The sequence below is a fragment of the Diaporthe citri genome (genome assembly GCF_014595645.1).
Source record: "Diaporthe citri strain NFHF-8-4 chromosome Unknown scaffold_2, whole genome shotgun sequence".
In the NCBI taxonomy this organism is placed as follows: Eukaryota; Fungi; Ascomycota; class Sordariomycetes; order Diaporthales; family Diaporthaceae; genus Diaporthe; species Diaporthe citri.
This window is the reverse complement of record NW_025064847.1, coordinates 6,218,475-6,232,367: the sequence shown is the minus strand read 5'-3', so window position 1 is coordinate 6,232,367 and position 13,893 is coordinate 6,218,475. Positions and strand designations below refer to the sequence as shown.

General features: G+C 27.7%; 2 protein-coding genes across 2 annotated transcripts; one reads left to right on the top strand and one right to left on the bottom strand.

Annotated features, from left to right (window-relative positions):
* Positions 1 to 4,592: 4,592 nt before the first annotated feature.
* Positions 4,593 to 5,153, top strand: INS49_007234 (uncharacterized protein; the record flags this gene model as incomplete). Its single annotated transcript, XM_043167999.1, has 1 exon — positions 4,593 to 5,153. One exon carries the CDS (start codon positions 4,593 to 4,595, stop codon positions 5,151 to 5,153), a length of 561 nt encoding a protein of 186 aa, XP_043029143.1.
* Positions 5,154 to 12,438: 7,285 nt separating this feature from the next.
* INS49_007233 (uncharacterized protein) lies at positions 12,439 to 13,369 on the bottom strand (the record flags this gene model as incomplete). Its single annotated transcript, XM_043167998.1, has 2 exons — positions 12,439 to 13,130; positions 13,192 to 13,369. The coding sequence occupies 2 exons, from the start codon at positions 13,367 to 13,369 to the stop codon at positions 12,439 to 12,441; spliced, it is 870 nt and encodes a 289-aa protein (XP_043029142.1).
* Positions 13,370 to 13,893: the final 524 nt, after the last annotated feature.

The following is a 13,893-nucleotide window of genomic DNA, read 5'->3' as shown; positions in this document are numbered from 1 at the left end:
TGCTAATTAATTAATAGCCTTTATAATTAATATAAAGGAGCTTTTTTAATAAGCAAAGATTTTATTTTTAATAAAACTTAATTATTAAATAATTTATTAAGCATTTAATGGTATTTAAGATTTTTATTTTTAAAGAGAAATAAAGAGGGATTATATTAAAATTTATAGGTAGATATTAAGCTTAAAAATTATAAAATTAAGGTTTTAAGGAGAAATTTTAGCTTCTTTAAATATAAATTTAATGTTTTTTGCTATAAAAGTTTTATTATAGGCTGCCTTAAATATAAGAAAGAACTTAAATTTAGTAATGTGATTAATAAAGGCTTGAATAAAGAAGTTAATTTCATTGCTATATGCATGCTTTAAAAGTAAATATAATATAATATTTAATGGCTAAAGTAAGTAAAATAAATATAGCAGTATATTAATAATAATAATTTTATTATTCTTATAATATTAATTAAATTTAATTAATATATAGCTTTTATAATTATTTATAATTAATATTTAATAATTAGCATTTCTTTTTAACTTAATATACTTATTAAAGTATTAAATTTATTTTAAATTAATTTTATTATTTATTTATTTATTAAGAATAAGCTTAATAACTTAGTTATTTAAAAAACCTAATTTTATTGCTTAATTAATAAGGTAATAAGCACCTTAAATAATTATAAATAATAAAATTTATAATTTACTTATATTAATGCATTTAATAATAATTATTTATTTTTAATTATTAAGCTAAATTAATTTAGTTTTTTTATGCTTATTAATATATATAATAATTATTAATAAGGTAATTATACTTATTATAAAGTTGGTTTTATTAAAGTTATAAAAGTTATTATTAATAATTTAGTATTTAGCTATTATATTGCAAAAAAGTTTAAATTAATTCTTAATAATCTTTAAATCTTTGCAAAGGGCCCTTTAATAATTATAAGGATAATTAAACTTAGTTTTAAGGCTTAATTATATATTTATAAAATATTAAGCTTAATGCTTATTAATAAGTTTAATATTATATAATGTTAATAAAAGGTTGGCTATATTTTTTATATTAAAGAGTTATAAGAGAAATCCTTTAGCATTTTGCTTAATAATATATTAAATAAATATTTGCTTTTTAATTTAGTTAAGTTTATATATATTAATGCGTAATTTTTTGCAAAAGCATTGTTAATTTATTTTGCATTAAAGGGTTGTTTAAGGGATATTAAAGATATATATATGTTATGAGCTAGCCCTAGAGGGGCTGCAAGCTAACTAGCGCCTTCTCCCATAAGCTGCAAAAGCAGCAACCTTTTAACTAAGCCAAAAGGTATATAATAATCCAAGCTCCCTTGGATTATCTAGCCACACTATATAAGGCTTAGGCAATAACCTAAGCCCATTACAATATAGCTGTTATTATTTTTAAGGGTTTTTAATTAGCTTTTTTAAAGTTATAAATAGCTTAAATAGCTAAAAGGATTTTATCTTCTTTAAATAAAGGATATATATTATAATTATTAATTTTTAGCGCATTAAATATTTAAATAGGTAGATTAAAATAAGATTAATGTAAAAAACTAAGATATAATTAGCATTAAAAAAAAGTTAACTTATATAAACCTTAATAACTTTTAATTATATTGCATTTATGCCAACCTTTTTAAATTAATAAAATTAATTAAAATTAGGGAATTAAATATAATTAGCATTAATTAATATTAATTTTTAATAAATTAAATGTATTAAGTAAGTGCTAGCATTAATAAAAGTTGGCAGATATTATAAAAAGTACCCACTCACTAATACTGCCCACTTATTAGTAAACCACGTTATATAAAGTTATAAACTTATTATATTTAAATATTAATATTATAAATAATTTATATATATATTAATAATTATAATAAATAAAATATTTTAATATTATAAAAGTAATATTTAAATTTTAATAAATTTATTTATTAACTTTTTATTAAATTATTAAGCTTTTTTTATTTTAAAGTATATTATATATTATATATTTATATTATTTATATTATAATACTGTATTATGTATTTATATTTATATTAATGTATTTATATTTATATTTATATTATTAGAAATTTATATATTTATATTTATATTTATATTATTAAAAATCTATATATTTATATTTATATTTGTATTATGTATTATGTATTATGTATTATGTATTATATATTATGTATTATGTATTATTTATATTATTATAGCTTTAAGTATAGGTATTTAATAATGCCGCCGTTAATATTATTAATGCCTTTATTAATATACTTATTAAAAGGCTTTAAAAAGCTATTAACATTATTAGCATTAATAATATTTTAAGCAATCTTATATATTATTATTAATTGCTTATGCTTTTATTATTATTATTATAAGTACTTAATAATTAAAAGGTTCTTAGCAAAGACTTTATATTTAAGGCTTTATAAAAGCCTTTTTATATATTAATAAAGAAAAGATAATTAATAAAGTTATAAAAGGTTATAAAGCATAAAGGTATTAATCTTTAAGTTTTATATTAAAAGAAGGATATTTAATTTAATAAAAAGGGCTTAAATAATGTTAAATTAATTAAAAGGCTTATAAAGCTATATTTAAAGAAAAGGAAGGATTTCTTTAAGCTTTTTAAAAGTAATAAAAAGAAGGAAAGCTTGCTATCGTTATTAACGCTAATATAGAATAAGAATTATAATTTTTAATAAATAAAAAGCCCTTTAATATTAATTAATAATATATTAACATTAAAAAGTAAATTTAAGGCGTTTTTTAATAAATTTTAAGCATTTAATTAACATTATTTATAAGAAAAAGAGTAATATAATTAATAAAAAAGTTAATAAAGTAATTATATATAAAAAAAGAGTATTTATTTAAGTATTTAAAAAGTTAATTAAGAAAATTAAGTATATTTCTTATAATAAATTATTAGCTATCCTTTTTTAATTACTTTAATAACACTTTTTTTTATTAACTTCCTTATTATTAAAAAACTTATTATAAATAACCTTATTATAATACTCTTTCCTTTTTATTAATATTACTTTTTTTACCCTTTTTTTAATTATATAATATTTTTATTATCCTTTATTATTATTATTACCCTTAAATTTCTTCTTTAATATATATATATAATAAAAATATCTTTTAATTACTTTTATATGCTAGCTAATCTTTAAAGTACTTAAATATTAAAAATTTATAAATTTCTTATTATTATTATAATTATTTATTTTATATTAATATTAATATTAAATATACTTTTTTAAATTCTTAAAATATACCTTAATTAAGTTAAAATTAAGAAAGTATAGCAATAAATATATTAATTAAATATTTCTTGTTTTAATAATTATATAAATAATATAATTATAATGCTATAAGGTATTATTTATTATAAGGATTAATTAAGGGCTTAAATAGGTATTTATTTAAGGGAAAACCTTTTTAAAAAGCTATATTAAAAAGAACTTCTTTATTATATACTCCTTATATATTATAATATTAAAAAGATTGCTAATTATAATTATTAATAATAAATAAAAGTAAGCGCCTTGCTTAAAAAGATTCTTAATTTAAGAAGTATATTTTAATAATACTTAGCTTATTTTTTTATATTATTATGTTTATTAAATCTTAATTTATTATAAAAGATAAATATCTTAATAATATATTATAGCTTAAAGATTTTAAAAAGATAATAGCTTTAAAGGTTTTTATTATATTGTTAAGCTAATATATATATTTATTTATTAATTTAATTATATATTTTAAGGGCTTTTATAATAATTAATATAATAATATTAATTTAATATATTTTAATAAGAAAGTATTATATTTTATTAAGGTATATATTTAGCTTATTAAGGAGAAAATCTTTAAGCTTTTATATAATAATGGTTAAGCATTAATAATGCTTAAAGGGCTTATTATATTAAAAAATATTATATACCTTTAAAGCTTATTACTTTAATTTAATAATATTTAATAATAATAATAAGGATATGCTTAGCATTATAATATTTATAATTATAATTCTTTTTTAATATTATTAAATTATTGCTTAATTATATTAAAATTTAGCTTATAGCTATTTATTTAATAATAATAAGTTTAATTATAAATAAAATTATAATATTTATAACTTTATATTTATTAAGCGGTAGCTATTTATTATAATAACCTTTTTTTATTAAATTAAGTATATGATTAATATTAATAAAGGGGTTGTTAAGAATTTTGGTACGTATTCCGCGTTTATAGCTAAATTTTGGTGCGGGGGGGGACAGCTAACCAAAGCGACAGGGGGGGGGGCTGCACTTCGTTTTCCACAGACAGCGGCCGGAGGTGGAGCCGTTAAGATTCTAATGGTCGCAGGCGAGAAAGAGAGAGAACCCAACATAGGGCGAACGCTGGAAGAGGTTGCCCCACAACACAAGACAACAAGCACACGACGAACGTCCAATGGTCTAATCCAATATTCGTACCTCCGATGCTGAGCAGGAAGCACATCACGGACAGTAAAGAGTCAGTCAGGTTTGACAGGGGCATTGGCACCAATCAGGCAACCATGGCTGCAAGTGGGACAAACACATTGGAAATCGAGGAGCCGAGACTTGATGCACAATCGCTGCTGCCGGGTCCAGCTGAGAACTACATGTTGGTGGCAAAGATTTTCGTGTGCACAAATGGACATAACGGGGCTACGGTGCCGCGGCCGAAGCACCGCAGTGCGGACAGCAACACAGTGGCATGGCGCCGGCTTATCAGCGGCAGAGGCCGGGCCAGACGGATGAGACAAATCTACAGTTCGAGTCTAGGCGAACCGCCTGAGGAAGGCGTGATGAAATGGGATACCGCCAATTGTGATGCCAGTGTGCTCCTGCAAGTCGCGGCAGAGTGTGCCCGCAATGGGCAAGGAATCACGTTTCTGAAACTGCTTGTGCACTCGCCCACGGCAAGGCAATTCGTGGGAGCGAGAGGAGTGGTGGTCACATTCAAGCCGTGCAACCAGGAGAGTATTACATCCCTCATTTACCTTCTACATTATTTTGAAGCCACGACTGTCGGAACCTGCTGTTGGAAGGTGCGAGGGTCGTATGCCCATACGCTAGCGCTAGCCTACAAATAGGCTCCTTTTAAGCATTTAATAGCGGGGAGATTTCTCTCCTTAATAATTATAATTAATTATTATTTACTTAATTACTTTATTAAGTTATAAGCCTAGCATTACTTAAAATATCTTAAAATATTAGGAAATATTAATACCCTTATTTTTATAATTATTTTTATACCTAAATCATTAAGATTTTAACATTATTAGCCTCTACTTATATATTATCATTATACCCTATAATAATTACCATAGTTAATAATAACTTATAATAATTTAATACTCTTACCCTATTTAATATTTTAACTACTTACTCTTTTTTATTTATTTATTCATATTAATTAATGCTAATTATTATAAATAAATAAATATGTAAATATTATTTAAAATATACTTAAAGATATATAAATATTATTTAAAAAATATTAAATATACTTAACTTTAAGCTTAATTTATTATTTTTTTTAAAATTAAACTTAAAAAGGGAAAACTTTCTAAATTAAAAGGCAATATAAAATTATAGCTTTTAATTTACCAACCTTAGCAAATATATTATAAATATTAAGGAATAATTAAATAAAGATATAGCTTTTATAAAATTAAAAAAGCTTAATAATTAAGCCTTTATTATACTTTTAAGCTTAATATATTTAAGCCTTATAATATTTATTATATTATATAAAAAATCTTTTAATACTTAAAAAATATTAGCTAATTAATTTAACTATAATATTAATAACTTAATTATTTACTTTTTTTATTAATTAATAAACTTATAATATAAAGATAGCTTTAACTTATAAAGTTATTTAAATATCTTTTAAAACCTTTAAATAAAACTTTATATTTAAACTTTAATATTAAAATAATTAATTAAGAAATTAATAAAGTTACTTTTTAAAAATAATAAAGTTAAAAGCTCTTTTTTCCTAATAATATTATTAAATATTATAAATAATATTATTAATAATTTAAGTAGCTAAAACCTTATAATATTTTTTAAAATTAAACTTAAAATAATAAATATCATTTTTTATATAAAGATTAAATAATTTAAAGCCTACTTTACTTTTATTTAAAAAAGGTTAGCATTAAAGGATATAAAAAAGGCTATAAAATCTATATTAATAAGTACTAACTTTACATTAAGTAATAAAGAATGCACTTAATGCTATGCATAAAATTTTATATTTATTAGCTATTTATATATTAATTATATAAAGCTTATTAAATACAAAGTTAATTAAAAATAAAAAAAGAATAAGAAATAAGCTATTATAAACTAAGCTATAAATAAAAAAGTTATTAAAATTTTTAATAATAATAAAACAAATATAATAATATTATATATTAATATTTTAATATATATAGTAAAGCTATTAATAATTATAAATACTTTAATATTATAAATTTTTAATTTTAATACTTTAAAGCATATAATAAAATATATAAAAGACTTTAACTCTTTATAATTATATTTAAGTATAATTATTATTATAAGTAATAATTAATTTATTATAAAAGGCATTAACTTTATAAAAATCTTTTTATAACTATTAAATAAATTAATTATTAAAAGCATCTTTATTAATGTTTTATATAATTATGCATTAAAAAATACTTATTTATTTAATTAAACTATAATTTAAAAAAGGTTTTAATTAAATGCATAAAAAAAATATCTTTTTATTATTAAAAAATAATAAATTTTATAAAATATTATAAATAAAGTTTTAATATAAAAATTTTAAAATTTAAATAATAAAAAATAACTTTATAATATTTATAATATATAATAAATTCCATAAAGCTTTTAGCTATAATAATTTATTAAAATTAATTACTTAATGCTTATATAAAGATAAAGATATTATGCTAAATAAATTAATAAATTTTCATTATAAACCATGCTAACTTATAAAGTTTATTAAAAAACGCCTATAATTATTATTAAAATAATAATTTATATAGCTATTTAAATATATTTAATTCAATTTATTAAGCAAATTCTTAATAAAATTATTAAAAAATTCTTAATACTTTATTTTATTTATTAATAATTATACTTAATTTTATTAAGTTTACTTTATTACTTAAAAAAATAATATCTTAAATATTATTAAGAAATTTTTAAATATAATTAAAACTTAATTTCATATAAAAGTTAAGACATTTAATTTAAATAATAAGGATAAATATATAAATAAGATAATTATTATAATATTTTAAAGGCATGGAATTATTTATAAGAAATCACCCCCTTATTATTATAAATTAAACAGCATACTTAAAAAGTTTATATATATTATTATTATCAATGCTTATATAATAATTTATAATAAAAATTATTTATTCCTATAACTTAAAGTAATTTCTTATATAATATATTTATAAAATTAAAAATCATACTTAACCTTATTATATTAAATAACGCTATTTAAAGCGCTTTATAAATAAAAGCTTAATATTAAATATTTTTAATTATACTTTTACCTTATATACCTTTATATCCTTATTAAAGCTTATAAATTAAGAATAAAATTATTAAATAAAGCTAAAAAGGCATACTTTATAAAATTTAAAATTAAAAATAAAATTATTTTTTATTTATTTATATTACTTTAAAAAGTTATTATAATTATAATATTAAGCTATATTACTTAATTTAATTTAATAATAAAGATTGCATAAATAATTAATTAGCTAAATAAAAATATATTACTTAAAATAAAGGTATTATTAATATCTTAATTAATAAAACTTATTAATAATGCAAAATCTATAAATAAACCTATAAATAAATTACTTAAACTTATAAAATCCATTAATAAATTACTTAAACCGGCAAAATCTATATAATTATATAATTTATAAAAATAATAAATTTAGCCTTTATAAAAAGCAAAAAAAATATAAATATTATTATAAAATATTTTAAAAATTTTAATAACTTAATATTAATTAATATAAACTTTATATTAAATCTTACTTAATTAGCATTAATTAATACTAATTACCTTAATTAAATCTTTACTTAAGCATTACTTATTAATATAATAAATATTAATAATATCCTTAATATATATATATAAGCTATAAAAAGTAATAAAAAGAATGCTTAATAATAAGTTATTAAAAGGAAACTTAAATTACTTTTAAATATAAATATATAAGTTAAAATACTTATTATTATAAATTAATATATTATTAATTCTTACTAAGTATATATAAAGAAGTTTAATGCTTTTAATAAGCTTATTTATTATAAAGCTTAACTCATTACTTATAAATATATATAAATTCATAATATAAATTATAATAATACTTATAACTTTATAATACGTTATAATAATTTAAGATTAATTATTATTATTATCATTATAATAAGCTAATAGCTTTAGCAATTTAATATTAAAATAATATACTTATATAATTATTTAAAATATAATGTTTATATATAATTATTATAAAAATATTAAATATTATTTAATAATTAATAAATTATTTTAAAACTTCTTAATACCTTATATAAACTTAAATAATTAAGCCATAAATAATTTAATACTCTTAAAAAAGAATTAATTAAATATTTAATAAAAACAATATTTAATCCTTATATTTTCATTAAAAACTAAATTATCATTATTATTTATATTAATAATATTCTTATTATTAAAAGTCCTTCTTAAATTAATAAATTTTATAATAAGCTTATATAATATTTTAAGTATAAAGATTTTAACCTTTATAAATACCTACTTAGCTTAAAAATTATATAAACTAACAATAAGATTTATATTTCTTAAAAGAAATATACTTAATAAATTTTAAAACGCTTTAATATATTTAATTATAATTAAAAATAAGCTCTTATAAATTTAAATTTATTTTTATAATAAAAGGAACCTAATAATATTACAATAAATATAATAATATATTAATTACTTATTAAATTTATTAATTTTCTTATTATTAAAACAAAACTTAATTTTATATTTTCATATATAATGCTCTTAATATTTAATATAAAGCCTATAATTTATTATTTAAATATTATAAAGGAAGTGCTTTAATATATTTAGCATATATTAAATTATACCCTGTAATTTTTAAAATAAATATTGTTATTTTAATTTACCATACTTAATTTAATATACATATTAACGCTTCTTATAATACCAATTTAAATAATTTAAAAGCATTTAATAAATATATGCAATTTCTTAACGGCAGCCTAATCGCTTAATTATTAAAGCGCCAATCTATTATTGCAAAATTTACTTATAAAGCAAAATATATAGCATATTTATTAATATTATTATATCTTTATTAAATAATTTAAGCATTAAAAGATTTAAATATTAAGCATATTAAATATTTACCTATTTTATATATTAATAATTAGCTAACATTAAACTTTATTTAAAATTATAAAGTTAATACTTAATTAAAATATATCACTATTTATTATTACTTTATTTATAAAATAATTAAAAAAATATATAATATTTATTATATTATATTTAAAAATAATCTTATTAATATTTATATAAAAACATTGCCTTACCTTGCTCTTAAAAAGGCTTATATAAAATTAAAACTAAGATAAGTATAAGATTTATATTATTAAAAAGGCATTTAAATAATTAATTAAAAATAATGCAAATAAAATATATAAACATTAAATAATGTTTATATAATAGTCTTAATATAAATTATAACAAAACATTTAAATTATATTTTTAGCTATTAAAATAAAATATTTCTTATTATTATTAAAATAATGATATTTGCGATAAAGGGTGTATTAAAAGGTACGAGGGTTATATGCCCATACCTTAGCGCTAACCTATAAATAGGCTCCTTCTAAGCGTTTAATAGCGGGGAGATTTCTCTCCTCAACAACCACAATCAACTATCGTTTGCTTAATTGCTTCATCACCTGCTCTCTGGCTACAGATATGCTCACAGGTTTGACGAACTGGCTGTGCTCTAGGCCTGGGATTCAGAGGGAAGCAGTGGACAGGATGTTGGCAGACGTCGCCGGCGTTCAAGTTTCCGACTGCATACCCAACAAGCATACCAAAGCTCTTGTCATGGGCAGCTTGCTAGACAATAGTAACTCAGAGATACTGAAGCTCGAAGAGGCCCTCAACAGCAGCCCCGAGCAGACGTGTTGCAACAGGCAGGAACGAGCTAGCGTTGGAGTTATAGTGATGAACATGGACACTGGCAGGATGGAGATGTATAGTGGGGGAGATTACGTATGCTTGTCATACGTGTGGCAGCAGTGGCACGATGGACAGTTGACAGAACAGTTGATGCTGTGCCACGGTGCCCTTCCTTCACGGCGGATCTGGTGCGATCGGTGGTCCATCAGACAATCGGGTGCAGATGATGTGCGATTTTGGGTGTCGAAAATGGACGCAATATATGAGCGAGCAAGACAGGTGGTTGTGCTCGTGGGAGAGCATGGCGGTGGGTGTATGTCAAGGCCATCCCCGGAGGCTATTCATGCAAAGGAAGAGATTGAGAGGTGGGCACCAGCAGTTGCCGCATGGGAGCATAGCCAATGGCACACAAGAGTGTGGACGATGCAGGAGGCTATGTTAGCTGGGGACGCCCAGGTGTTCTTTAGAGGTGAAGCGAAAGGATGGGATGTATTGGAATTGGGGGCGGCATCGTCCATATCAGCTTCTTTGCGAAGGATGTACTGCGATTAAGCATACAGGGTGCGGGCAGTCGGCCAGGACGCAGTGGTGGACTCATTGGGTGAATTTGGAAGAATCCGTGAGAGATGTGATGAATGTGGTGTCTCTGCAGACACGAGAGGGGTGAAGATGCCATTGGCCATGCTAATTGGGCGGGCTATGAAGAGAAAATGCCAATTTCCCGGAGACATGGTGAACGGCGTGGCTGCGCTGGTGAATAGCAAGGTGCCGATGATGCCGAAGAACTGGTCTCTGGACAAGTGCTTGAAATTACTGTTGGAGGGAGGCCACATAGGGGCTGAGTGCATGGCACTTGGGGTCGGCAATGAAGGAAAAAACCAGTCCTGGTTGCCAGCAACTACAAGCATAGCTGAGAACCGACACTTCCCGGACACAATAGCAGCCCACTCAGAAGGTGGTCTCCTGAGCGTGCTTGCCACGTCGGCCAGGTGCACGTTCATAGGGGAAACCTACGGGATGAGAAATTCGGAAATGGATATACACAAGCATGTGAAGTTCGAGGGCAGTGTGTGCAGAGCAACTCTGAAGGGGGAGACGGACTACAGCTGGGAGGGGAACATTGGAGGAACATACGACCTTATCTTGAACAAGACTGGGAGATTGGTGGCGACAACGACAAGAAATCAGGACGGCTCGGCAAATGTGACACACTGCAGGTCAGTGAAGCTGGTGGAGCGCAAAGCATGCGAGTGTAGCGAGGACAGACTATATGGCTGAGTAATGACTGTTCGTGGTAGGCCTAGGGATTTGTACGTTTGGTCTTTCCTAAGTGAGAGAGATACATGAAAACTCGAAGCGTCTAGATATTTTCTCGCGGCGTCCATTGTGGCTGCTTGAACTACATCTTGGGGGTTCGCCAATGTAATCACTGTTGTATGTCGACTACGTGGCTACAAACTTCCTATCACAGACGCTAAGGATTCTCTTGATTCCCTCAAGGTCCCCAGTCAGCCATAATCACCTGACGTGCTTAGAAGTGTGCGCGGAATAGGTTTATAACTGCGCGCCAGGTGTTCTCCAAACCATAGAACTACTTCACAAAACATTCAGATTCAGCATTGTACATTCAGGGAAAATGGTTCACATTGTAAAAAGCGTGCTGTGAAGGCTTCGTTCCATAGGTCTTGACGCAGCTTGAATAAGGCGAGAATGGAGCTCCCTCGGTTGACCGGAACGAGGATACATCAACAGTCCGAAGTGTCGAATGTACAGTCTCCAGGCAAGTGGAAAGGTTTTCCTAAAGGCAAGTAACAAGATATTATCCAATTGAAAATGATACAAGACGAAAGTACTTCCAAAGCAGCATCTTAAGGTCCATTAGTTGGCTTGACCCGCGGGAGGTTTCCTACCCTCTCTCGGCTCCGACCAGGATTGCCGCCTCGACAAACCGATCTCATATCATAGCCGAGTACCTCAACTATGCCCGGGACGGAAAGCCTTTCTGGAAGCAGGCATTTATGCTTATTTGTAACCATTAGAGCGAGGCTGTGACCCGCTGATACGTTGACACAACAGCCGAATCGATCGAAAGCTCTTTGCCCCAGGTCCACAAGTCGCACTTCTCAAGCATATCAAAGAAGCAAAGCCAAGCCCAGAAGCCCTCCAGCACCGACGACCCAAGTTAGGAGACCCGAGAACGAAGCCACTGCGACCATGTTCGCATCTGACGTCCCCGTACTGTCTGTGCCCCCCGTGCTCGAGGTACCATCCGCAGACGAAGTCGCCGTGGCCGTCGTGCTAGCCGAGCCCGACGAGAAGACGGCAGCGCCGTTGCCACCGGGGTACGCGCCCCCAGCGAGCGCGACAAAGGTCCCCGGGACCTCCGGCTCGCGGCTCACGTACCAGAACTCGCCGGCCGCGGGGCGGTCGAGCCGGGCCTCGGAGATGAAGCGGTCGAGGCTGAACATGGAGCGGTTCTGGTCGCTGAAGCCGCTGAACGACTGCGGGATGGCGAAGTTGTCGGGCTGCGCGAAGGCGTAGATGATGTAGCGGTGCGCGCTGGAGTTGGTGGGGGGCATGGGCGGGCGGTAGGGGACCAGGGCTGGTGTGTTGTTCGTGAGGGCGCGTTGGCCGGTTAGAGGCGCCTGCGCCTCGGTGCCTTGGGTCACGTTTGCGGCCAGCCAGTGCAGGATGAAGCGACTGGTGGGGTTATCTGGCGAGGGCGCGTCTGGGTCCACCATGAGGATGACATAGTTGCCATTGTAGTCCGCGACGGACTGGTATGCAGCCGGATTTACGGCCAGCGCCGGCTGTTGGCTAGTGACTGTGGAAGCGCGTTAGTGGAATCAGTTCATGGCAGATTCCGTCGCGGCCGTCGATCTTACTGTTTCCTCCAAAGAGTTGGCCCTCTTGAACCACAGTCGTGTTCCCATCGAAGGTGAAAGCCACGCTGAGTTCGGTGTGGTTGCCGCTATCCACAAATCCAAACTCTGGAGGCGGAATAGCCAGGCCAGGGCATACCGCGAGGGCTAGAGCGACGAGTCTGAAGGATGTGATCATCATCGTGACCTAGATGTATTTTGTTGCTTCTGTTGTTCACAAACCGAGACACGCACTCGCGTAAGTGAGTGGCGACGGAGGCACCTCTTTTTATTGAGTGCACCATCCAGGTGTCGCCAAGAGATCGGCAGCCTTCATCCCGTCATGCACACCAGCAGGGGATCGCGCTACCGTCGCAAGAAACATGACCTGTATCAGCCGAGAGCGATCCCGTCATTGCTACGGCCTATCAGCACGCCTCTACCCGTCCCCAGCTTGTTCACTGACTGCCAGTGGGCACAGCGGGTTTGGTCTGATATATGGACGGCAGAAACGATGTCATTGGGGGCGACCCGACGCACTTGGGTCGGAGGCCCGGAGCTGCCCGCAAGCAACGTCTTCCGCCTTGGCTGAGGCGCGAAGGGGACGGCGAGCTGCCGGCGATGAAACATTGCGTTACGCAACCTGCCATTTAAGCTCGCTTGTCATCTTTCTGGCGGAAGTCTCTCCAAATCTTTTATGTTCACCTTATAAACACATGACCCACT